We start from the raw sequence: 27,618 nt of genomic DNA, 5'->3' as shown, positions 1-27,618 counted from the left end.
ATATACTCTTCCAGTGTTGCAACTTGCAGCCTTACTAATCTACATGCGGTACCTCTAGGGCTCAGTAACTCCACTTGAAGGAGTTTGCATATGTCCATAGACCTGTATAAGCATTGTTCACCATGCAGGCAATTAACATATAATCTGAACTGTCAGTCTCTATGTCTTTTGGTGAGAAAGACAAGGTGGGTGAGGTAATATCTTATATTGGACCAACTTCTCTTGGTAAGAGAAGATACACTTTCAGCCTAACAGAGTGCTTCTTCAGATCTCAAAAGACAGGCAGTTACCAAATAAAAACTGTCCCTGTCTCTTGCCTGTAAAATTCAGGCATGCTGTAAGCTCAGTGTATTTTCACTTTTTTTACAAAAGAATGTTTGAATTAATTTAAAATTATTTCTTGTCATTTTAAACATTATTTGATTAGATTCAAAGTGATACTTTTTTCAGTTCTACTTTTGGATTCCATTGTTTTGTTCACTTCATTTAAACTATGCTGCAACAAGTGTGTGATACCATTTTTTTCCCCTCACAGCAAATGAAACTTGCAGCTGAGTCATTGAAGGAGGAAACACATGGAGAAAAGAAGAAGAACTGAGCATTAGCATGTGAACATGCTTTTAAAGTATTTACTGTATTTGCACTCTACAATGTATTAATAGATAGTATCTATTATCTGTACTTGGTCATCAACACTGATTGCTTGACACAATGGAAAATGGTTTCCCTTTTCCTTTTCCTCTTCATTTCTTATTCAACTGTTGTCCAGTGAGACAGAATATAGAGCATCACTCCAGTTTATGCTAGGTCTGGTTGAAATATGTCATAACCAACTGTACATTATATCAAAATTATATTAAACAGATTTTTAAGAGTAGATATCCTGATGCTAAATGTAGTTTGATCTGCAGCTTTTCAAGAGAATGTGTATTAGAACTTAATTCTTAGTGTACCATTCCTTATGCTTGTTAACCATTTTTGTCCTTGTAGTAGAATAGTTAATCATTTCCAAAGGCATATCTTTTTTCAAAGACAGCTTATTATACACTGTTCACAGCATTTACTAGGAAATTAATCTAAATTTTGTTTATTATATAGTGTGATGTCTGATTTTTTTCCATAGAACCAATCACAAAGCTAATTATTTGGAAATGTATACGATAAAATGAGATTACAATATGTTCATTTTATAAAGAATCTCAATTAAATTATTTTCAGAAGCTGGTAAGAAAGCATTTGGCATGAAAACAGGGATTGTTGATTAGTAGTTTATGAAGATGAATGGTGATTGCGTATTCTTTTAATTCAGCATTAACTCTGATTGCCATTTGGTGGTTCTTCAGAACAATCGTCCTGTATTAATGGATCTTTTTGTTAACTGAAATGATAGTAACAGAGCTATTAAAATGAACACTCCATGGTTGTATGTCTGATACTTTCACACATGTACTGAGATATTTGACTCTTTCTTGCATATCATGAAAATGTAATACTCCTATTTTTAAATTGTTTTCTGATGGTAATAAGCTCAAAATCTGTATTTCTGGGTCATGTGGTCTCAAGTCAATTTGTTTTCTGTTGATATTCAACTTTCATCTCTGTCAGAGCTAACTTCCCTGGATGTGAAATACTTTTGTGTTAGCTATGCAATCCTATTTGGATAGATCTGATGAAGATAATTGCACTGACTTGGATATATTTCAAAATTCTACCACAAGAGAACCTGTCACCTGAATACTTCATTACACAGCAAACTTTTACATTTGTAAGTAAGAGATACTCGTGACAAAGGCTATTGATCACAGAAAACACAATTAAGCTAACATATAGTCTTCTATACGGAATTTAAAGTTTTGATTTTTGGATCTGTAAAGTGCTAAATGACCTGAGACAACTCTTCTCTCCCTCTGTTTTACTGCCACAGCTGTGATCAGTGGAAGCTGGCATATAAGAGAGGGAACTGCTGGCAATGTGTTCTCTGTGAAGACCCTTCAGCTATGGAATTCATTCCCCACTTTGGTCTAAAATAGCCCATATCTATTAAGGTTTTTGATATGTGCAAAGCCAAGCTCTTTGAACGAACATTTGTGGGAAAGTTGAAGATCTAAGGGATAGATCTCTTTTGTGAATGTTAGTATTGCATAATTTTGTTTTAGAATATGTTCCTATGAGTGGTGGTTTGTTGGCGATTTGTTGTTGACTTGAGGGATATGATAGAGGTATATAAAATTATGAGTGGTGTGGAATAACCCTTTCACATAACACAAGAACCTGGGGTCACCCTATGACATTAATAGCAGGTTTAAAACCAACAAAGGAAACAACACACAGTCAACCTGTGGAACTCATTCCCAGGGTAGGTTGTGAAAGCCAAAAGTAAAATTGGATTCACAAAAGAATTATGTGTTCAATGAAGATAGATCTATCAATGACTACTAGTCAAGATGGTCAGAGGTGCAATCATATTCTCTGCATGTCCCAAAGCTTCTGGCTGCCAGATGCTGGGCCTGGATGGTGGGATAGATCACTTGATAATTCCCCCATTCTTTTCATTCCCTTTGAAGCATCTGGCATTGGCCATTGTCGGAAGACAGGATACTGGGTAGATGAATCATTGGTCTGATCAAGTATGGCCGTTCTTGTGTTCTTATTTATATTATCTGCATTGTATAGGGATTGCATTTTTCATTGATGACAAGGGTGCCTAGAGTATATGTATGGCATAGGCATTTTTATGGTAGTTAAATGCATGTAGAGGGGAAAGAGATGTAGTAAATACCATCAGAAACATATAATCTACAGCCTGTGTTACCAAGAAACTAACCAAATGGAGACTAAGCTCCTGCATTGCTATTAGAGAAAGGGAGAAGAGGAATGGGGAAACTATGAGTTTGAGGCTCTGACATGAAACATTAATGTACTTTTTTCATATAGCTTTTAAGTAGGAATTGGGTGAAGTACTGAGTGTCTTGGGAAATTACTGCAACAATAAAATTAGTGTCTTGATCAGAGGCTAGTGTACTCCATGGCACAATGGAACCAAATTCTGTAGCAAGAACCCTTAAATTCCATTAAGCGTTAACTACTTCTTCAAGTAGATGCAGACATGTATTCTACTTAGGTGTGTGCATGCCCAGCATGCTGGAGCTGGAGACTTTTGCCTAGCAGTATTCATAGAGGCGCCTAATGGTTTTGGCCACTCCCCTGACCCCAGTCCCCCCCCATTCCCTTTCACCACCCCTGGCTGGAGTCGGAGCTCTATGTGGTTATAGTCTCACAATCCTTGCATTTAGTCTCAGCCTAGTTCATTGTATATAATTAGTTAGTGTGTGTTAGTAGTCAGTAGATAGTGTTAGTTGCTAGATAGTGTTCCTGAGTGATGCCTTCACCAGGGTTTAAACATTGTCTGTCATGTGAAGGAGCGATACTGAAGAGTGCTTGCTCTCTCTTGGTGAGGCCCACCTCAAAGAGCGTTGTTCAATCTGTAAATCATTCAGGAAGCGGACTCGGGTGATGTGAAACTTTCAACTCAAGCAGCACCTGCTTGAACAGGCCACATGTCCTGATCTGGTAATGAGACTCTACTTCGGCCGAAGATTGCCCTTGGGCTCAGAGGCCGCTGTCACTTTTTGGTTCCGGTGCAGGCACCTCTCTAAAGAGGCGAAGGACCTGTTCTTTGTCCTTGGCACCGAGGAAGAGGTCTCATAAGTCTAATCAGAACAACTCCAGGGCACAGGATGACTCCTCTTCCTTCCCCAGGAAAAGGGTGGGCCGGACTGGGACTGGTTCTGGAACATGGGATGGCACGTGCTCCCCTCTCTGTGGTGGGGAAGGAGAATCAGGAAGTACCTAAGAATTAGTATGGGGGACCTCGGCACCAAGACCCTCTTTGGCCCTGCTGTATTCAATGCTGCAGATGCTCCCAAGGCAGCTTTCACCGCCCTGAATGTTGATGTACTTGGGTGCTCCAGTACCACTGTTTGCACCAGGACCAACACTGCCTGCAGCACTGACATGCTTGATACTGATGGTACCAGCTTAATCAGGGGCAATGGATGAATTGGGCCAGGTATTGGCTCCCTAGAGCATCACTCCACCCATGTCTCTGAGATCCTGGGGCTTTTCTGAGTCAGGGTTGTCATCGTCCCACTGGTGAGCTCTGAGGGCCGCCAATGGACCAGTATGGCTCCCAGGGTTGGCATGCACCTCCTGGCTGGGACGGAGATCTTTGCCCTGGCCCCTACTGGCCACCAATCTGCTACAATTATCTGTGGCCTCCTTGGACTCAGTAGGATGCTCCATGCTTGTGGAGATCCCACTCCCCATCCCATTCAAAGCTGGAGTCACCCACCAGGTCGACGATGGTTACTGTGGGTCAGCCGCAAGCCCAGGCGTAGGTGGTCTTCCTCCCTGCAAAGCCGCTGGTGTCTTCCTTTCCAGGTTCTTCGTCCGGAGACCAAGAGCCAGTTGTGGCTCAAATGAGAGCCTCACCCTCATCACCAGATAATGCCATGCTGCCTGGTTTGTCCTCTGCATCTATTCCAGAGGACTTTAAGGCATACCAGGACATTTTACACCGTGTAGCCACATTTCTCTACATCCAGGAGAACACAAACTGGTAGACATTCTACAGCCTGCCATCCCTGGGAGAGTGGCCCTCCCAATTAATGATGTGTTCCTTGAGCTAGCGAGAGCCCCGTTAAGTACACCGGCCTCGGTATCACTGGTGGCTAAGTGCATGAAAGAGTGGTACTTCATTCACATGCAGGGATTTGAAGAGTTCGATTCACATCCAGCCCCAAATTCCCTGGTTGTAATGGTGGTGAATGACAGGCCCGGTAGAGTAGGTTGAAGTCTCCGTCCAAGGACAGAGACTTCAAGTGGTTGGATGTTCTGGGCAGAAAGAACTATACCTCATCATCCCTACAGATAAGGATTACGAATCAACAAGCTTTGCTGTCTAAGTATGATTTTCTGAGTTGGTCGGCCATGTCTAAATTCATGGACCAGTTGTCTGAGGCCTCGCATGAGGAGTTTTGGGCATTTGTTGCAGAAGGCTGCTTGGAGGCCAAAACATCCCTGCAGTCCATCCTTGGCGTTGCGCACATCATGGCAAGGGTGATGGCCTCATTGTTAATTATGAGGAGGGCTTCTTGGTCGCAAAACTCTCGGATAAGTTTGGATATTCAGCAAGCCACTGAGGACTTGTCCTTTGATGGACGGATGTTGTTCTTGGACAAGACAGATGACATTTTGCACTACTTTAAGGCTTCCAGAGCTACCTTAAGATCCTTGGGTGTGTACACACCTGCACAGAAAGACATCACTATGGGGCTCAGCAGCAGCAGTATCGCCCACAGCATTCCTTGCGCAGCCTTCTCCCCCACCACCCCCAACCCCCAAAAGCAGTGAGACTACCCTAGAAAAAGGGATAGATCCCACAAGAGGAAGCAGTTGGGCTCAGGCTTTGGGCACCCTCCCCCAGCACCAGCTAAGCACCCATTTTGACTCCTTAGTTCAGAGCAGTGGCTCAGTCATTTCCCCACCATCTTTGTCCCCCTGTCCCTTTGGGGACAAGCTGCCCCATTTTTTCAATGCTTGGGAATTAATTACCTCTGATAGCTGGATCCTAGACATTGTCAGATCGGGCCACACAATCCAGTTCCTTTCCATGCCTGCTCCGCACCTCTCCTCCCTGTCCCTCTTCAGGGACCGCTCTCACAAGATGCTTCTCATTGAGCAGATCAGGTCTCTGCTGACATCGGGAATGGATATCAGGAACGGCTGCAGCCACAGCTTCTACTTCCGGTACTTCCTGATACCAAAAATCAAGGGCGGGATAAGACTCATCCTCAACCTTTGTGGCATCAATGAGTTCATCAAATACATGAGGTTCTGCATGATCCACTTTTATCGGTTGTCCTACCCATGCTGTCTCATAATGACTGGTTTGCTGCTCTGGACCTCCAGGCAATTCTAGTAAGCCACAAGAAGTTATTTTGTTTTGTGGTAAGAGAACATCACTCAGTATATGCTTCTCCCATTCGACCTCTCTTCTACTCCCCGAGTCTTTACCTAATGCCTGGCTGTGGTCCTGGCATATCTCAGGAGGAAAGGAATTCACAACTTCCTTGATGATTGGTTACTGGGGGGTGGCTCCACAAAGGAGGTTCTTGCCGACATCAACATCATGTTGTGTTTGCTCGACCATCCCAAAGTTTTTATCCAAAATGGTCTCTCAGTTTCATCTGACTCAGGCAGTGTATTTACCTGTTTTCCCTTAAACCACACTCTTCCTCGAAAGAACAGTGCCTCCATCTAGCCAGGACTAAACCATTTTATGCTTCACTTCGCTTGTTCTTGTCATTTGTGGACTGCATGAAGGGGCAAGTGATCTCTGCACAGATCATCTCTAGATGGATAACATCCTGAATCAAGAATGCATATGAGATAGCTTTGGCTACACCTTCTCAGCAGATTCGGGCTCACTCCATGAGGGCACAAGCAACATTGATAGTGTTCCTCAGTGACATTTCCATACTGAAAAGGAGTTCTTGTGGCATCTTAGAGACTAACAAATTTATTTGAGCATAAGCTTTCGTGAGCTACAGCTCACTTCATCAGATGCATTCAGTGGAAAATACAGTGGGGAGATTTATATACACACACAGAGAACATGAAACAATGGGTTTTATCATACACACTGTAAGGAGAGTGATCACTTAAGATGAGCTACTACCAGCGGGGGCCGGGGGGGGGGGAGAAGGAAGAAAACCTTTTGTGGTGATAATCAAGGTGGGCCATTTCCAGCAGTTGACAAGAACATCTGAGGAACAGTGGGGGGTGGGGTGGCGGGGGAGAAATAACATGGGGAAATAGTTTTACTTTGTGTAATGACTCATCCATTCCCAGTCTCTATTCAAGCCTAAGTTAATTGTATCCAGTTTGCAAATTAATTCCAATTCAGCAGTCTCTCATTGGATTCTGTTTTTGAAGTTTTTTTGTTCAAGAATAGCCACTCTTAGGTCTGTAATCGAGTGACCAGAGAGATTGAAGTGTTCTCCGACTGGTTTTTGAATGTTATAATTCTTGACATCTGATTTGTGTCCATTTATTCTTTTACGTAGAGACTGTCCAGTTTGACTAATGTACATGGCAGAGGGGAATTGCTTTCACATGATGGCATGTATCACATTGGTAGATGCGCAGGTGAACGAGCCTCTGATAGTGTGGCTGATGTGATTAGGCCCTATGATGGTGTCCCCTGAATAGATATGTGGGCAGAGTTGGCAACGGGCTTTGTTGCAAGGATAGGTTCCTGGGTTAGTGGTTCTGTTGTGTGGTGTGTGGTTGCTGGTGAGTATTTGCTTCAGATTGGGGGGCTGTCTGTATGCAAGGACTGGCCTGTCTCCCAAGATCTGTGAGAGTGATGGGTCATCCTTCAGGATAGGTTGTAGATCCTTGATGATGCGTTGGAGAGGTTTTAGTTGGGGGCTAAAGATGATGGCTAGTGGCATCCTGTTATTTTCTTTGTTGGGCCAGTCCTGTAGTAGGTGACTTCTGGGTACTCTTTTGGCTCTGTCAATCTGTTTCTTCACTTCAGCAGGTGGGTATTGTAGTTGTAAGAACGTTTGATAGAGATCTTGTAGGTGTTTGTCTCTGTCTGAGGGGTTGGAGCAAATGCGGTTATATTGTAGAGCTTGGCTGTAGACAATGGATCGTGTGGTGTGATCTGGGTGAAAGCTGAAGGCATGTAGGTCGGAATAGCGGTCAGTAGGTTTCCGGTATAGGATGATGATTATGTGACCATCGCTTATTAGCAGCGTGGTGTTCAGGAAGTGGATCTCTTGTGTGGACTGGTCCAGGCTGAGGTTGATGGTGGGATGGAAATTGTTGAAATCATGGACATTTGCAGGGCAGCCATGTGGTCATCCATGCATATATTTACAGACCATTAAGCTATTAATGCATCTTGCAAAGCAGACACAGGTGTCGAAAGGGCAGTCCTGTGATCCCTGTCTCAGTAGACTCTAAGACCCGCCTCTGGACTGGGATGCTGCTTGTGAGTTACCTAAGTGAGTAGATGTAGATGTGTATTCTAAATAGGAAGAAACAGTTACTTACTGTAACTGTGGTTCTTCAGGATGCTATGTAAACGAATATTCCCCTCTGCACTGGTGTCTCATCTTACAGTCTTTCGATGTGAAGGAACTGAGGGGAGTGGGTGGAGAGATCAGGGCAGCACCACCTCATATAACCAGGGGAGGGGCCACAGCCATGAGCACCGCCTCTCTATGGTAGTGGTTCTTAACCTTTCCACATTACTGTATCCCTTTCAGGAGTCTGATTGTCTTGTGTATCCCAAGTTTCACCTCACTTAAAAACTATTTGCTTACAAAATCAGACATAAAAATACAAGTGTCAGAGCACACTATAAGTGAGCTGTAGCTCACGAAAGCTTATGCTCTAATAAATTTGTTAGTCTCTAAGGTGCCACAAGTACTCCTTTTCTTTTTGCGAATACAGACTAACACGGCTGCTACTATGAAACCTGAAAAATTGCTGACTTTCTCATGTTTACCATATAATTATGAAATAAATCAACTGGAATATAAATATTGTTCTTACATTTCTGTGTGATACTTGAGCCTGTTTTTCTATTAGCCTTGTCTGAAGCCCTACCACCAGGGGCTGAAGCATGTAGCTAAGCTTCACGGGCCGCCCCTGTAGTGTTGTCCTGTTTGCCACCCCATAACACCTGCCCTGAACTTGTGAACCTCCTACTTCCACTGGGTTTGAGTAGTGTAAACTAGTTAGGGAATGAGAGAGAAACCAGAAATCTGGGTGAGTGAAATGGGCTTTCAGGAGAACACTGGTTTGGATGATGAGCCACTGAAGCTGGCTACAAACTTCCTGATTTTCTAACATACAGGGGTGGAAAGGAGGTTCTGATCCTGGCCACCTGGAGAACATAACAAAAATATTCATTGATGAATTTTATATCAAGGAGTATTTTTGACTATTGCTCACCTGTCATTATGGTCTTTAAAATCCTCCTGCTTACTTTAGCCCACCAGGGGGAGGCGTAGTGCAGATTTAAGTACATGTTGGAAATTAATCCTGAGGTTCTAACACGGATTCTCCCGCTGACCTTGGCAAATCCTGTCACTTCTGCTTCAGTTTTCCCATCTATAAATGAGGTTAATACCTATTTCTTGGTTTCTCAACCTGGGAGTCATGAGTAGGTGTCAAGGGGTTGTGACCTCCCTGCCCTTCCCTTATCAGAAAAACAATAGGGAGGACCAAGTCTGGCAAAGCTTGAGAAACAATGACCCATCTCACAGAGATTATTATTATTATTTATTATTTATATTAGAGTAGCACAGAGGGTCCCCAGAGAGGCATCTAGGAGCCATACAAACATGGTAAAGAACTTTAAATTTAGTTGCTGTGCAGGATTAGTTACCCCATAAAATACTAAGTAATATTTTGTTTGCGGTGTTCTTTTAGCCATGTTGATCTCAGGCTATGGGAGAGACAAGGTAGGTGAAGTACTATGTTGTATTGGACCAACACAGACCTGTGTAGTTCAAAAGCTTGTCACTTTCACCAACAGAAGTTGGTCCAATAAAAGATAGTACCTCAGTCACCTTGTCTTCAAGTAGTATTTTGCCATAGACTTCTTTCCATTCCCTTCCTCTCCTCTCCTAGCAGTCTTCTGTCTGTCCTTTTATCCAGTCTCATCCCCTTTGGTGTAGGAGCTTTTCTCCATCTCGAACTCTGGAACTGTATCTTTTTTGCCTCATTGACTTCATCCATACTGCACCTGATGGAAAAAGAAATCTTTCTACCTATACATCTTCATCTCTCTCTTGTTCTGTTGTTTTTATTTCTTCCTTATAACAGTCATGTGTAATTCTGTAAACAGTTTGGGAAGACAGTTTGTATGAAAATTCCTAACAAAGTAAAGTTGTATTGCCAGCTAAAAATATTAGGACGAATATTTATTTTTTAATCCAGTGTATTAAGAGGGAAGCTAGAAGAAGAAGGTTACCATAGGATCATTGACAAGGATTGCTAGGGAGACTTTAGTCTGTCATGTCTTTTAACAGAGTGGTAAATCAATTCAAAAAAATCAAATATAAATATGCATGGAGATAAAGGATAAAGATGAGTGCTGTGCTTTCAAAAGTAAAATCTAAGTAAACCACAGTGCCCAGTTGTAATCACACTTACGTCTCTTTTTTTATGTAAGTGTCCTAGAAGCCCACTTGGTAATTTCCCTGGGTATGGAGGACAGAGAAATGGAGGTTCTGGTTGTTGCAATTGACAAAAAAGCAATGATCCATTTGATCTGATTTCAGACCCAACATAATTCTGCCATGATATAAATAGGAACTAAGCTTGTTTTATTTATTTATTTATTTATTTAATAAAAATCACACTAGAACAGCCTTTTTGTTAGAGGACAGTAAGGTTATTGAAGATCCATTGAATACGTAGACTTTTGTGCTTTCTGTAAAGTGCCCCGTGCATTTGGTTCTTGCATTTTCCACATGGTATAGTTATTTTTTTTACTTCCCTCTGAAAAAAATAGCAGGAATAATCTTTTCCCATTGTAACAGATGGATTTTAATCTGTCAAATAACATAACTGATATAGAATAGAAATAATGGTGCGAGAAAACTATACAAAAAAGATAGATGGAGCTTGACTCAACCTAACACCTAAAAATAACATTTGAAATGCTAGGTCTTTGAGAAAGGAAATTTGGAAGTAGATCCACATGGCAGGATGTTAGATGATACAAGGTATAATGGCCTCGGTACAGAGAATAGGCACTATTACACTTCTCCCAGATGGAACACCTGATCAAACTATTTACTGTGGAATATCTGATGTAATGCATTCTTTTACTTTTAACATCAAAAATAGTGATAGTCTGAGCTCTGAGACGGTGGGAGACCTAGACATCCAAAATCAAAAAAGATGTGCCACTGGACAGCCAAACGCAGAAAAGGAGACCACGCCGTATAGAAAGATAAGGCTGTAACTTCAGTTAAACACATTGTGAATATATCTGGCTTAACTAGTAACATAGTGAGTAAAAGCAGTGTGATTCAGACCATTTATTTTGCTTCAATCTGGTATTTTTTTTTAATTAAATCTTGTTTAAAGATACTACTTGAGGGTCTTAAACTTCAGGAATTTCATGGAGACCCTTCCAGGGAAGATGGAACCTACTGCATGGGGGAATCCTGACTAACAGGGCCTGAACTAAGGGACCCCCTCCCATAAGATGTTACCGGGATTCTGTCTGAATGATGCCTAGTGCTCATGGAAAATAATACAGCTTAAGGAGCTAAAGGTAACATATGAGAAGTTTCTTGTAGGAGCCTGAGGACAGACAACGTGGGGATTTGGTCCCTCTTATACTACTTGGTTTTTTGTTTTGTTTTGTTTTAATTTAATTTAGTTAAGGTACTGTTTACAGGATCATTTTGCTAAAGTGCTATGTGTGTTGGCTCTTTAAATAAAAATGTAATTTGAAATGAATTGAAAAATGTAGCAGCAGCCAAATAATCACGAATTTATGCCAGTAGGTCCAATTCCAAATATTTGGTTGGAATAATGATGTGATGATACCATCTTTGACCAACTTCCTCCAAATATACAGCTGTTCTGTGAGCCACAGGAAAATCCCACCCTCCCCAGGACATAAAGAACATCTACAGTACTCTGCAGAAGCTGAGCAGTAGAGATAGCATTGTACCATGAAAAATCTCTACACTGTGTAGAACTGAGATTGGGGGCAGGAGAGGTGTATTTCATTTTAAAAAAATATTCACATGTAGCAAACTGCTCTAGGGGCAAGAGGCGTTTCTATTTTTATGAAAAAAACTTGGTATAGGCCAGTGCTTGATCCATAAACCCTTTGTTAATGTTTGCAAAACTTTTGATGTTGAACAAAATCTACATAATTACCTCATGTTTGTATAATTTCTCCAGAATGATGCCCAAACACCTTAGGCAGTATGTAAAGAGAAGGGTCATTTCACCCACTCCGACACACAGATGAGAATGTGGTAGATACTCTGTGCTAGCATTCCTACAAAATTGGTGTGTGGGTGGGGGTTATCTGAGGAAAAAACTGATTTAGATGCAACCTCGAGGCCCAATGTAGATGCCTCCCTAGGGATTTAGTCATGAAAATGGTGTTAAAGCAGTGTCATAAGACAAATGATCAGGACCTCTGTTACATCTCTTCAGCAAGATGCCTGCTCTGCCAGCACAATGTTCCCTTAGCACCATGCTGAGATGCCAGAAGTATCAGCTTTTGAGCCATGAGCTAGGTTATCCCGAAAGCTTATCAATACAATGACTAAATCCCAGACTACTTAATTTACAAAAGCATAGTTCATAGTGTTAAAGAAAAATAAATCTGAGTTGATACATTGTAATATAACCATATTGATTAAAAAAGCATCTTTCCACTACCATCTAAACAAGTGACTTTACCTATTCCTTTGTTGGGAATTGATTCCCCAAACCAGGAAGGAAAATATTGGTAAAATGTATACAAATTAACAAAAATAGGTGAATGTAGCAGAGTCTGAATGCAGAAAACAAGAATTTCTTTGATTTACTTCTGCCTGTTCAGTTCAGAAGCTCACTGACACACCTATGAGTGTCAATTTATGATTGAGGCTCTATTCAAAACTGGAAATCACTTTTTAAAAAACAAGCTACATATTTATATCCTTCCTGCTTGAAATGCTATAAACAGATTGATTTCTAATGTGAACAAAGTCAGAGTTTCATTCTGTGCTGCACACAAAGAATTATTAGGCCAAATTCCTCCCTAGTGTAATTCAGTGTGATGATACAGGAATAAATGTGACTTGCTGTCATTTAATAAGGATCACAAATACACTTGGAACAGCCATTTTTAACCTAAAGCAGATGTCCGGTAAATAAATGAGTTGGTAAATCACAACACTATATGCAAGCCCTCATGGTATTTGATCTTGAATATTTAAGGGGTTTTTCAATCAATCATTCTCATGGTTCAGAGTTTGTTTACTGTGTTCTAGATCAGCTGTTCCTGAAGAGTTATTCTCCCACATGTCAGGGACACTACACACTGCAGTTTGGGACCCAGCTTTGGGGATTACACGCATTGTGACGAGGTTTCAGTAGTAAATTGAATTAATTAAACTTCTACAAAGATTTACCTTGTTCATAAAAAGCCCCTGGCATCCTTCTGTTAGGGTAACAGTGGAAATCAAAGTATAGTGAACATTAGATAAAAGATTAAATCAGTGATGAAATAAAGCACATATTTAATACGTGCTCTAAATTTGAAACTTTCTCATAACTGAAGCTTTAACAGAAAACAGTTAATGGGAAGAGACTCGTACTTCAGGACACTAAATAAAAGATGTGTGACTGAACATAGGAACAGTTACAGGCCTCAGCCTCTTGTTAAACTTAAATTAGAAAAGTAAATCTAAGATTTAGCCTTCAGACATACAAATTGAGACACAGTTCTGTCAATCTAAATTACAGATTTATACATAGATAATTGTCTATATATCTTGAAATTGGTCATTAGGATTGACAGTACTGGTGGGCTGATTTTACAGTGAAATGCTATACAGTATTTAAAATCCCTTGAAGGGTGAAAAAATTGGCTGATTCCTTCCACTTTTTGGAATCACATTTGGTCCCTCTATTCTCCATCTTAGATAGAATCTGTATTTATTTATAGATACATTTTAATTTTTGCTAGCATTATTTCAGAGCTCTGTTCTGCTTTTACTAACTGCTTCCTCTCAGGTAATTCTAAGTGTGCAAGTAGGAGGAAATAACTAGGGGGCAGCCAGTCTTGATTCTGACTAACAGGGAGGAACTGGTTGCAAATATGAAGGTTCAAGGAAGTTTGGATGAAAGTGATCGTGAAATGATAGATTTCATGACTCTAAGGAAAGGAAGGAGCACAGCAGAATAAGGACAATGGTCTTCAAAAAGGAGATTTAACCAACTCAGAGAACTGGTACGTAGGATCCCATGGGAAGAATATATAAGGGAAAAAGGAGTGCTGGCAGTAAGGTACAAGTGCAAATTATCTCAATGCAAAGGAAAGATAGGAAGTATAGTAAGATGTCAAAATGGCTGCATCAGGAACTCTAACTATTTGAAAATCAAAAAGGAATTCTACAAAAAGTGGAAACATGAACAGATAGTTAAGGATGAATACCAAAGAATAGGACAAGCACATATGGCCAAAATCAGAAAGGCTAAGGCACAAAATGAGTTATATTTAGCAAGGGATATAAACATAAGAAAAGATGCCATAAATACCTGGAGCAAGAGAAAGACTAAGGAAAGTGTAGGTCCACTACTTAGTGGGGAGGGAGAGCTAATAATGGAAGACGTCAATAGATGTCAAGCAGCATAGCTGTTTAATGACTGTTTTTCTTCAGGCTTCATTTAAAGCCATATCTACACTAGCACTTACGTCAGCAAAACTTTTGTCGCTCAGAGATGGGGGGGGGGGGGGGAAACACACCCCTGACCAACATAATCTTTGGTGGCATAAGCACTCGTGAGCACAGTGCTATGTCAGGGGGAAGACGCTCTCCCACTGACACAGCTGTTGCTGCTCATTGAGCTGATTTTATTATGTCAGTGGGAGAACAGCAGCATAGCTCTATCAGTACAGCTGTGCCACTGTAAGCTTATAAGTGTAGACATGCCTTAAATGGGTAAGTGTGATCAGATGCTTAACATAATATTAACAATAAGGGGAAGGAACATAAGCTTAAAAACAGTATATAAAGAGTATTTAAACAAGTTAGAAATATTCAAGTTGGCAGAACATGATGAAATTCATCCTAGGGTACTTAAGGAACTAGCTGAAGCAATCTTGGAACCATTAGCTATTTTTTGAGGATTACATTCTCATAAGAAAACTAGGGAAATGTGGTCTAGAAGAAATTCCTATAAGATGGGTGCACAACTGGTTGAAAAAAACATAGTAATTTTCTGTCAAATGGGGAGGGCATATCTAGTGGGGTCCTGCAGATGTCTGTCCTAAGTCCAGTACTACTCAACATTTTCATTAAGGACTTGGATAATGGAGTATAAAATCTGAGAATGACACCAAGGTGAGAGGGATTGTGCAAGCACTTTGGAGAGGACAGAATTAGAATTCAAAATGACCTTGAGAAATTGGAGAATTGGTCTGAAATCAGTTAGATGAAATCAGTGAAGACAAGCGAAAAGAACTACACTTAGGAAGGAAAAATCAAGTGCACAAATACAAAATGGAGACTAACAGGCTAGATGGTAGTACTGCTGAAGAGGAGCTGAGGTTTATAGTGGATCACAAATTGAAGTTGGGCAAACAATGTGCAGTTGCCAAAAAGGCTAATAGTCTAAGATATATTAATAGGAGTGTTGTATGTAAGATATTGGCAGTAATTTGGTAGCGGTGAGGCCGTAGCTGGAGTATTGTGTCCAGTTTTGGGCCATACCTTAAAGATGCAGACAAACACAAAGGTGACCAGAGGAGAAAAACAAAAATGATAAAAGCTTTAGAAAATTTGACCTATAATGAAAGGTTTCCAAAAAAAAAAAAAAAATCCTGGATATGTTTAGTCTTGAGAAAAGAAGACTGAGGAGAGACGCTGATACAATCCTCAAATACGTTGCAGGCTGTTAAAGAGGATAGTGCATAGTGATCAATTGTTCCCCAAGTTCACTGGAGGCAGAAGAAGAATGAAATGGCTTAATCTGAGACCAACATTTATATGCTACATTCTTAAAGTTCAGATGTTTAAGAGTGAGGTGACACATTGAGGCTGAAGAGAAACCCTCCAGAAGCAAATAGCTAAAGTTACCTTTCCATTGTTAGACGTACTTGTGGCACTATAGAGACTAACAAATTTATTTGAGTATAAGCTTTTGTGGGCTACAGGCCACTTCATCGGATGCATAGAATGGAACATTAGTAAGATTTTACACACACACACACACACACACACACACACACGAAAAGGTGGAAGTAGCCATACCAACTGTAAGAGGCTAATTAAGATGAGCTATTATCAGCAGGAGAAAAAAAACTTTTGTAGTGATAATCAAAATGGCCCATTTAGACAGTTGACAAGAAGGTGTGAGGATACTTAACATGGGGAAATAGATTCAATATGTGTAATGACCCAGCCACTCCCAGTCTCTATTCAAACCCAAGTTAATGGTATCTAATTTGCATATTAATTCAAGCTCAGCAGTTTCTCGTTGGAGTCTGTTTTTGAAGCTTTTCTGTTGCAAAATTGCCACCTTTAAATCTGTTACTGAGTGGCTAGAGAGGTTGAAGTGTTCTCCTACCGGCTTTTGAATGTTATGATTCCTGATGTCAGATGTGTCCATTTATTCTTTTGCGTAGAGACTGTCCAGTTTGGCCAATGTATATGGCAGAGGGGCATTGCTGGCACATGATAGCATCACATTAGTAGATGTGCAGGTGAATAAGCCCCCTGATGGTGTGGCTGATGTGGTTGAGTCCTATGATGGTAACTAATACTACTGAATGATGAGGGAACATAAGAACGGCCCTACTGGGCCATCTTGATTATCACTACAAAAATTTTTTTCTCCTGCTGCTAATAGCTCATCTTAATTAATTAGCCTCTTACAGTTGGTATGGCTAATTTTACTTTTCATGTTCTCTGTATGTATATATATCTTCTTAGTACATGTTCCATTCTATGCATCCGATGAAGTGAGCTATAGTCCACGAAAGCTTATGCTCAAATAAATTTCTTAGTCTCTAAGGTGCCACAAGTACTCCTGTTCTTTTTGCGGATACAGATTAACAAAGCAGCGACTCTGAAACATTTCCATTGTTGCCGGCCATAGACATTTTAAGTACAAAAAATAGTTGTGGTCTTGTCTAGACACCAAAATTGCACCAGTGTAAATAAATGAATGCAGCTGTGTGGGTGGACACACAGTGAAAACATGGGACTTACAACTAACCTCTTCTATAGCCTTAACGATGGTGTTCCATATTAAGTGTACACAAGTGCAATGTGTAACTCATCAAGTGCCCTGGTACCCACTGGAATTCACAGGTCCAAGATAAGCACTCAGACTCACCATGCATTGCATGGGGAGAGGTACAGAAGATCGGCAGCTCTCCCCTCAGCTTGTGAACACCTAAACTAGCCAGTAAGAAATGCCAAGGGGTAGGGCCTAACTCCAAATTGGAGGAAGATGCCTACTCCTTTGCTCAGAATTCTGACATGAACCCTCAGCTGGAATTAGGCGCCTAAAACAGCTTAGCTGCACAGGGGAGTAGAGAAGGAAAGCCTATCCCTTTATCGCCCAGTGGTTAGGGTAGTCTCCTGCAACATGGAAAACCTGCTTTTAAATCCCTGCTCTGCCTGATTTGAAGCAGGGACTTGAACCCAGGTCTCCAACATCCCAGGAGAGTGCCCCAACCAGCTGGCTATTAGCTACTCTGCACCTCAATCTCTTCCGAAGCAGTTCCACTTTGTAAAAATAAATATTTATTGGGCCAGAAAAAGAGAGAGATTGGTAGTCCAGTGGTTAGGGCACTTTGGCTATGGGAAGAGTGAGGTTCAAGTTCATGCTATAAATCAGGGCTTCAAACTTGGGTTTCCCTCATCCCAAGTACCCTAGCCACCAGCCAGACCCAAAAATTCCCAGTCTGCTTGTAGCCTGCTGTCTCTTGTGCAGGTTAAGCATGCACTGAGCACATCTACTGGGACAGGCCCTGCTTAGATTGACAATCCTGTTAGTATGAGCTTCACTGCTGAGCAGCTAGATGACATTGCACATACCCAATCAGCAAATGTTTAGGCACCTAGAGGGACAGGGGACAGCTGAGTGATGGTTTTGTAAATGTCAGTAGTGCCTAACTACTACTGTAGGCACTTTTGTGAATCTAGCCTCATGTTGCAAAGACTTCCCCATCTGTTTGAACCAAACACCACCACCACCATTTCATATGTTCTGATAAGCGATACTAGAGCAGAAGAGATTTTATTTCATCCCATAGTGTAGAATGAAGAGTCTGATTAGCAAATTGTATAAAGTTGACATGGAAAACAAAGTTTATGCACCAATCAAGATGTCATTTTTATTAACTGGATTTTCCATTTCTGTCACACACCATGAATGTTTATACAATGAAGAAAGCCAAACATTGCTGGAAGCAACTGACAAGATCAGCTGATATTTCTGTACCCTCTTAACACACATTCTTTCTTGGTGAGAAGTTATTTAATTCTGTTCTATTTTATTTTTACTGCTACTCTTAAAATTCTGTGTCAAGATTGTCGCATCTTAAATACAGATAAAGTTTCTAAAGGTACATTTATATATACACACGGAGAAAAATACAAGACTAATTGTTTTTCCACAATATTTAATTTATACGCTACCATAACTATATGCAACTTTTAAAGACAGGTTAAGGGGTACAAGAAACTGTTTACTTGCTCTAAATAGTTTGGTCCAATATTATTTTAATGTAGTGGTTATTCTCTCCCTCCTTTTACATGACAACATAATATAACATACAACACATGCACAATCATTCACCTATGAACAAATGCATAAAAGGATAACACTCAGACTAACTTTGTACACCCAGAAGTTCAACCAACCATACGCAACTAATAAGGCTATAATACAGCTATGCAGCATAAATGGTCAACACTGCTGTTCTAAAGTGAGCACCATATATACATCTGTATATAAAAACATTGGAAACAAAATACACCTGGGGTTAGTTAAAAGGTGCCATTCCAAGGCTGTACATAATATCAGGAAAGTATTTACAATACTTGGAAAAAAAAAGCTGCAATAGTTTATTGCCAATGCCCTTTATAAACTTTTCTCTTACTTTTAATATAGATGTTATGCTCACTGTCTGTGAACCACACATCTTATTTCTGGCCCTTTATAAGATCCCTGCTCAAAAATATCAAGCAAATGTGTTCTATGGCTTCACCCACACATCTCTTCTTGTAGCTTTCAGTTTATAAATATCACACTGACTGAACTGCAACTGTAGCTTAAAACTGAAAAGTTCCATAAAGTAAAATGTTTATCACTTGTTTTGTTTAGGGAGCAGAATGTATAATCCCTAGCTAGGCTAGACAGTGAAAGTATTTGGTGCAATGTAGATTGTCCTAATAAAATGTATCATACTAATTAAGAAAAGCCAGTGTGAACTACAGAAATTATGACCAAATGTAATGCAGTTCTTTGGTGCTCTACTCGCTCTATGGTGTCCATGAAATGCATTGTATTTGACCATTTTGTAAATGTTACAATATGCTAAACAGTGTAAACTCCTCTCAGACATTCAATGTCTGGTTGGGGTGCTGCTACATAATACCACCAATTTTTACTAGCATTGCTTTGAAGACCCAGTGCACAGCATGAAAAAATAAAACATTCTTGCCCTTCCCAAAATTAGGAATCTGCAATATATTTTATTCTAGATAATAAAATTCCACAAAAAAGTTAGTTCATCTGGTCAAAAGTAACCTTTTGTACAGAAATATTCTAACACACGAATTTGCCATTATTTTAATGGCAATGGGGACACAAAATGGAAAAGCTAATAGCTTTAAAGAATGTGGAAGGGTATTTTCTTATGTGCCCAATTTTTAGTTTTTGTAAATATTGGACTTGATTTTAATAGAAAATGAGAGTACTGAGGGGAAATTAACAAAACAGAGTAAATACAGGAGACAACACAACATATTAAGTCCTGACAAGAGCCAAAAAGTCTAATGATGAGGAAAATTTTTATCAGACAATAATACTGATTAATTTAAATTTGCATCCAATTATTTAAACATTTTCCATTCTTTATTGCATTTTGAGATCTAAGGGTCACACTTAGAATAAGAAATGCTAAAATATTTAAGGTAATTGTCATGATACTACTACTACTAACGAAAGTAATGTATACAAACTATTTATTTTCAGTTAGAATGTAAAAACTCAGAAGTAGACTTTATAATTTACCTTTGTTATATTAAAAAAGAAGATTGTCTGCTTGTAATATTAACACATTTCTATGGGAAAAAGCTGCCTTACAAATCTAGTTGCTTTTTAAAAAATCTTGCCTATAGGAAAACAAGATCTTTTCAGTTTGATTTTGAGCCACAACTTTAACCATATAGCTTAAGACAAATAGGTGTGGGTTTAAAATCATAGTTTAAGATCACTAATTTTCAGTGCATCTTTGCTTTGTACAAGCCTTGGAACATCTGAAAGCTCCCTGAGGAGTTTTCAGCATCAAAACATTATTGCTTTGGTTCTGTTTCAGACACACAGAAGTATGCCACATATCACATATATTTTAGATATCACAGAAGGTCAGAACAAGAATTAACATTTCACAAGCAAACAAAAGCTTCTCTCTCTCTCTCTCTCTCTCTAGTTTAAGTGCAGAATATGAAACTTCCAAGTGCTACATTTACACTAGTATCCAGATATAATTTTAATTTAATCCAGATCTTCCATAGTAAAATTATGTGTGTAAAAATTACACAATAAAATAGTTTATTATGTTGGGAAAGAAAGATGTATTGGCTAGCAGCATGCACAAAGACCATGCATTGTCATACCATCAAGCAAACACAAAATTTAAATGTAATAAATAACTGCTCATAAAGCCCACTTTAAAATATTAAGACAAAAAAAGGGGTTCATTGAAATAAGGTGTTCACAGCTCTGAACAGGAAGAATCGTGTTGTCAAGTAGATTGAGCTATTAAGTCAGGTCACTGTCAAATGACCTGACAACAACTAGTTTGACTGGAGGTACACAGCAGTCCCTCCTTGGGGTTCCGCTGAATATTCACAGATATAGTCTTTTCACAGAGAGGTAGTTGTAGCACATTATTTTTCAAGTTCTTACTCTTTATCCGTTCCAACTCATTTGCTGTGTCTGACATTTGGTCAGAAAAGAATTTTATGCTGCCCAAAGAAGAAGCTGGGTTTGCACTCCCAGTAGAAGTTATGCACATTTTCCACATTGATTTCTCTTGCACTTTCACACTGGAAAATGACAGATTGTTTTGAGGATCAATAATGTATTTAGTGCTGCCATGAATCTGGGAACCTAAGCAAAGGCTCATCAATTTTAGGCTTTCAACCAGGTCCCCTGCACTTCTAGAAGATAACTGCATTGAGTTTCCAGATCCAGCACATCTACGAGTAGAACCTGAAGTGTTATTAGTGCTACCACTGGAGCCTGTGGAGGGACTTCCCCCACTTTTGTTGTTATCACTAGGGCTTGTTTTGTCTACGCCTCCATTTCCATTGCTTGGTTTGCTCTGTCCACCACCATCTCCTTGGTTTCCAGGTGGCCCTTCGCTACTATCCCGTCTATGCCAGGAGTATGTAAACCCACTATCTTTATCTAGCCGTCTCCTACTTTCTGAGTCATCATCACTAGTTTCTGAGCTACTGCAACTAGACCCCCGACCCTGGCTTTTCCTTCTGTGGTAGCGCTTATGCACTGTGCTCGGTGAAGCAATATTCATTTTTAACCTGCTAAGTTTTGGGGGTAAGTTCTCATCCATGTCAAACTCATCATCTGACTCCCCTTCCTCAAATATTTGATTGAGGACTGGTGCACTCTTCCTGGAAGTGAGACGATTTGTAACTGAAGGCTTGCGGCGCAAAACAACTTGAGTTGAAAGAGAAATGGGTTTCTTATCTTCTTCATCTTCCTCTTCATCTTCTTCTACTCTAAACAAGCACTTCCGGCCACTAGTGGTGGGTTTTAAGCTCACTGAAGGAACCGCTGAAAGTGCTGGCCCAGCTAATTCAGGGATATCCTCTTTCTTTGCTGAATCGCCAAGTGCCTTACTTCTGTGACCATTAAGAACATTTTCAGCAGTGCGAGCTGGAGACTGAGGAACAGTTGCATGAGAGAGAGGAGAAGCTGTAAGGTCATCCTCCAGATCCTGGGGTACATCGATTTTTGTTGGCCATGATTGCCTACGTAAGAGATTGTGAAGGGAAAAAAAAAAAAGAGTAAAATTAGATTTGACTGATAGCTTAAGAATACAAAATTGTCACGGTATAGAGAGATCATAAAGGCCACAGCAATTATCCTACTTGGCAAGCCAGTACAATTTATAAATAGTAATTTTAAAGAAAACTTAAGAAAAATGATAAGTATAATTTAAATTGGTTGTTGCCAATTTAAAGATCTGCAAAATCCATGACAGCTCTCAGAAAACAAATAGAAAAAAAAACTTTCTTCAACGTCACAGAAAACACCAAATCAAATGTTTGTGGGAGGTCCAGAATCAGTATGCACTTGGCAGGAAGGGTCCTGTTCCTGGAGCTTTTCAAACACAATCTAAGAATGACGGTATTGTAGACAAGGTTAATCTGGAGCTTTTTTATTCTTCCCAGTCTTCAATCAACAATATAAAAGCCATCAATTCAATGGCTTTGTATTTGCTCAGACATATTGCTAGTTTTCCTCTTCTCATTCACATATTTTAAACCATTAATTCAGAAAAAAAAATGACATTTTCAAATGTCAGTATCTTTTTTTCTGAACATATGGTCTAAGTTTGCTTTTACAAAATTGCCTTTACTTAAAGTACACGAATACAGCTGTTAGAAATTTTTTACCTTAGAATTTAAACTGTAACACAGTTGATGTACTGCCATTGACTAAATCAATTTCTGCTAGTCATTTCAATATTCAACCAACAAGTCATATGAGTCCAAAAAAACCACAATATTTTCCAAAGACATTTTATCTGTAATTGAATGGAACTTTGAATGTAATACGACTGTGTATTCAGCACAAACCTCAAATCAAAGCAGCTATGAAAGAAGTAACACTTTAAAAGGTTGCAGAAGAGTTTTTCAACTACAGGTTGGGGGAAGCCAACAGGTGCAGAGGAGCACACGGTCAGGACAGACACATCCATTAGAGGAGTATTTATTAAAGAGGTTACTCCAAATCACAGTAAAAAAGAGACGATAGAAGTTGACAAAGTACAGGTAGGAACTGAATAGAAACAGTCAACAACAAAAAAGAGTCCCATTCAATTACATCCCATGAAGGCAGATAAATATTAAGATGGGTGAACTTGAGTGTGTGGTATTAAATTAGGATATTGATATAATTGACATCACAGAAACTTGGTGGAACAAAGATAATCAATGAGACACAATAATACCAGGGTATAAAATATATAGAAATGAGAGTAGGTTACGCTGGTGGGGGAGAGGCACTATATCTGAAAGAGAACAAAGTGTCAAATATAGTAAAAACCTTAATTTAATCAAACAGTACCACAGAACAGTCACAAGAGTGAAATATCTGCAAACTGCACAGAAACTTTAAAAAAAGAGGTTCAAACTAAATGTATACCCCAATTAAAAAAACATAACAGTAAGATCATCAAAAAATGCCACTATGCTAAACAAGAGTAAAAGAGGCAGTTTGAGACAAAAAGGCATCTTGTAAAAATTGGAAGTCAAATCGTACTGAGGAAAATACAAAGGAGCATAAATTTTGGCAAGTCAAGAGTAAAAGTACAATTAGGCTGGCCAAAAAAGAATTTGAAGCACAACTACAAGACGACACGAAAACTAACAGAAGGTTTTTTAAGTACATCAGAAACAGGAAACCTTCCAAACAATCTGTGGGGCCACTGAACGATCAAGCTGGTAAAGGAGCACTGAAGGAAGACAAGGCCACTGCGGAAAATTAAATGAATTCTCTGCATCGGTACTAATGGAAAAGGATCTGAGGGAGATTCCCACCCCTGAGCCATTCATTTTACGTGACAAAGCTGAGGAAATGTCTCAGATTGTGATATCAATAAAGGAGATTTTGGAACAAACTGATCAATGAAACAGTAATAAGTCACCAAGTCCAGATGATATTCATCAAAGAGTTCTGAAGGAACTCAAATACGAGACTGCAGAACTACTAAACTGTGGTATGTAACTCATTGCTTAAATCAGCCTCTGTACCAGATGACTGATGCATAGCTAATGTGACACTGATATTTTAAAAAGACTCCAGATGTGATCCTGGCAATTGCAGGCAATTAATCCTAACTTCAGTACCAGACAAATTGGTTGAAACTGTTGAGAACAGAATTAACAAACAGATAAACACAACATGTCAGGAAGAGTCAACAAGGTTTTTGTAAAAGGAAATCATGCATCACCAATCTATTAGAATTCTTTGAGGGGTTCAACAAGCACATGGACAAGGGTGATCCAGTGGACATAGTAAACTTGGACTTCCAGAAAGCCTTTAACAAGGTCCCTCACCAAAGGCTCTTAAGCAACGTAAGGAGTCATGGGATAAAAGGGAAGGTCCTCTCATGGATCATTAACAGATTAAAAGACAGAAAACAAAGGATAGGAATAAAGGATCAGTTTTCACAGTAGAGAGAGGTAAATAGCAGTCCCCCACCCCCATACACCCACAAGGATCTGTACTGGGACTTGTGCTATTCAGCATACTCATAAATGATATAGAAAAAGGGGTAAACAGTGAGGTGGCAAAGTTTGCAGACTATACTAAATTATTCAAATAGTTAGGTCCAAAGCAGACTGCAAAGAGTTACAAAGTGATTTCACCAAACTGGGAGACTAGGCAACGAGAAGAAAGATGAAATTCAGTGTTGATAAGGTCAAAGTAATGCACATTAGAAAAAACAATCCCAACTATGCATACAAAATTATGGGGTCTTAATTAGCCGTTACCACTCAAGAAAGATCTTGGAATCATCATACTTAGTTCTCAGTGTGCAGTGGCAATTCAAAAAGCTAACTGAATATTAGGAACCAGTAGGAAAGGGAAAGTTAAGACAGAAAATATCATAATGCCATTCTATAAATCTTTTGTTTCAGAGTAGCAGCCGTGTTAGTCTGTATTCTCAAAAAGAAAAGGAGTACTTGTGGCACCTTAGAGACTAACAAATTTGTTAGTCTCTAAGGTGCCACAAGTACTCCTTTTCTTTTTTTATAAATCTATTGTATACCCACACCTTTAATATACATGAAGTTCTAGTCATCTCATCTCAAAAAAGATATATCAGAATTGGAAAAAGTACAAAGAAGGGCAACAAAAATGATTAGGGGCATGGAACAGTTTCCACATGAGGAGAGATTAAAAAGATTGGGGATTTTTCAGCTTGGAAAAGAGAAAACTGAGGGGAGATATAATAGAGGTCTATAAAATCACGAATGGTGTGGAGAAAGCGAATAAGAAAGTGTTATTTACCCCTTCACACAACACAAGAACCAGGAGAGTCGCCCAAAGAAATTAATAAGCAGAAGATTTAAAATAAAGATAAGGAAGTATTTCTTCAGTCAACCTGTGGAATTCATTGCCACAGGGTTTTGTGAAGGCCAAAAGTATAACCGGGTTCAAAAGAGAATTAGATAAATTCAGGAAGGATAGGTCCATCAATGGCTATTAGCCAAGATGGTCAGAGATGGAACCACATGCACTGGGTGTCCCTAAACTCTTGACTGCTAGAAACCGGGACTGCATGACCGGGGTGGATTACTCAATAACGTGCACTGTTCTATTCAATCCCTCTGAAGCATTTGGCACCAGCCACTGGTCAAAGACAGGCCAGATGGACCATTGGTCTGATCCAGTATGATTCTCAGTACATCAGAGCAGTGCTTGGTTCACTTGAGGATGGGTTACATACATGGCTTTCTGACACAAACTGGGAGGTGGGGGAAGTAGTGGTACTCTTTTGTGCTCCACCCACATCAGACACTGCTCACAGTTGATTAAGCAGATGTTCACACTATGATCATGTATGCATGCTCTCTGTGCTCAGGTCCACTTAGTGGGGTCCAGATGCATCCATGGGCTATGCTGGGCTCAGCTTCCCCTCTGGGAGGCTCGAGTGTCCCACTGGGCCTTTGTGAGCTTGGCTACCCATAGGAAGGACTCAGATGCTCCAATGAGCTCTACTAGACTCCTCCTTGATTTGGGGGCAGAAAAAGTGGTGATATCTTCCAAAGCCACTCACTGGGGGTTCCCCTGTGGAAATGTTCACAATAGACTCTTCTCCTTTCTGATGTGCTTTGGTGACTTGGACATTTAAAGTATGATTGGCAACAGAGTTAGCACCCAGTGAGATGAATGGGATAGTTCAGACCTCTCAGAGGTATGGTTCCAGGCGCCGCAAACGTAGGAAAATATCACTACACATCAACGGTATTTTCAAGAACAAGGTGGAAGTATGAAAGGGCCATTACATTGTAACAGTTGAATGTGAGCCCTGGGTACAGCAGTCACAAAGCCCCTCTAAGTTGTGCCAGGTTGTAATAGCATACTGGGGAGCATGCTGCAGCCTTACCTCCTCCCAACCCCTATGTTTGCTTCATGCTATTTGGAAAGTTCCCCTCAACGGAGGACTGTTGGAGCTGGCTAGGGATCTGGCCCACTTTATTTTGTAATATTAGTATGCGTTACCAAGGTCTCCCTCTAGCCAGTAACGTGCCATTCATTCTGTTAGCAAGTAAGAACAAGCTAGAGTTCTGATATGTTGCATGCTTGGTATTTTAAAATGCTATTCTACAAACAGCACTAGTTCACAAAATAGACCTTAAGAAATAAACTAGAGACACATAATACTTAGCTGAGAAAATGAATATCTAAAACATCTGCGAAAACATACAGTGATTTAAGAATGGACTGTGGTGTCAATGAAATAGGAATTTTGAGACATTGTGTGTTGTCAGTGATAAAGATAAAAAGAACAATGGGATCTTGATAGTATCATCATCATAACTAGGCAACATTTTATTCTCTTTAATTACAACAGGAAAATAGCGACTGTATAATTTCTACAACAATTTTCTTATTTATTTTCTGTGATTTCCAATAGGTTTGAGATGACAGAAAAGCTCCAACCTGTGAGTCAGATAAGACTTATTTGGAAACTTATTTTTAACTGCAAAATCAAAGTTATGCAGCAGTCCGTCTTCTTCCCTACAAGGCCTTTATTTTGGTAGATCTTTTGGATCAAGGACAATATCTACACAACAAGTAACGCTCTCAAAACTACTTGGAGCTGTAAGAGCCAATTATCCATAAAAGTACGTAGCTCTGCTTGTCACATGGAGCAAAGGAATATTTGCAGGGCAAGCATTAAGCAAACTACTCCACTCATTTCTGCCAACTCACCTCAGTCTTGAAATAAAATAACCTTACTTACTTCAGTTCCTGACATCTCCTAAGCAGACGCTACCAGGTATAATGAAATATTTTTTTGGTCCACATTAATATTTCAACTCAGAATTCCAGAACTGCATACCTCCCAAAATTTCAGATTGGTAAAGGTCCTGCCTCTAATGGATGGGGAATTGAGTACAGCCGCAGAAGGGGGAGGAGGGGTTGCACTGCAAGCCTATCCAGCATTCGCCCCACAGCTGTCCAGTTCCATGGGGCGGCTGGGCTCAATTCCTCTCTCTGGTGATTGGCCTGGCCCCACTGATAGAGGAGCGGGGGGAGAAAGAAAAATGGCCAGGGCAAATCTGAGTG

At 39.9% G+C, this 27,618-nt stretch overlaps 2 protein-coding genes across 7 annotated transcripts in view; one reads left to right on the top strand and one right to left on the bottom strand.

The window, feature by feature from the left end:
• Window positions 1-1,415, top strand: part of ANO10 (anoctamin 10) — a 240,475-nt gene extending 239,060 nt beyond the window's left edge. For all 3 annotated transcript variants that reach the window (XM_038390205.2, XM_043508972.1, XM_038390207.2), the window contains one exon: window positions 536-1,415. In XM_038390205.2, the coding sequence (XP_038246133.1) occupies window positions 536-598 (63 nt within the window). In that variant the 3' untranslated portion in view covers window positions 599-1,415. The remainder of the gene's footprint in view (window positions 1-535) is intronic.
• A 16,731-nt stretch (window positions 1,416-18,146) lies between these two features.
• The window catches only part of SNRK (SNF related kinase), an 84,590-nt gene continuing 75,118 nt past the window's right edge, over window positions 18,147-27,618 (bottom strand). For all 4 annotated transcript variants that reach the window (XM_038391804.2, XM_038391807.2, XM_043508970.1 and 1 more), the window contains one exon: window positions 18,147-22,061. In XM_038391804.2, the coding sequence (XP_038247732.1) occupies window positions 20,843-22,061 (1,219 nt within the window). In that variant the 3' untranslated portion in view covers window positions 18,147-20,842. The remainder of the gene's footprint in view (window positions 22,062-27,618) is intronic.

Source organism: Dermochelys coriacea, chromosome 2 (assembly GCF_009764565.3).
Source record: "Dermochelys coriacea isolate rDerCor1 chromosome 2, rDerCor1.pri.v4, whole genome shotgun sequence".
Classification (NCBI taxonomy): domain Eukaryota; kingdom Metazoa; phylum Chordata; order Testudines; family Dermochelyidae; genus Dermochelys; species Dermochelys coriacea.
This window is presented reverse-complemented; position numbering and strand designations above follow the sequence as displayed.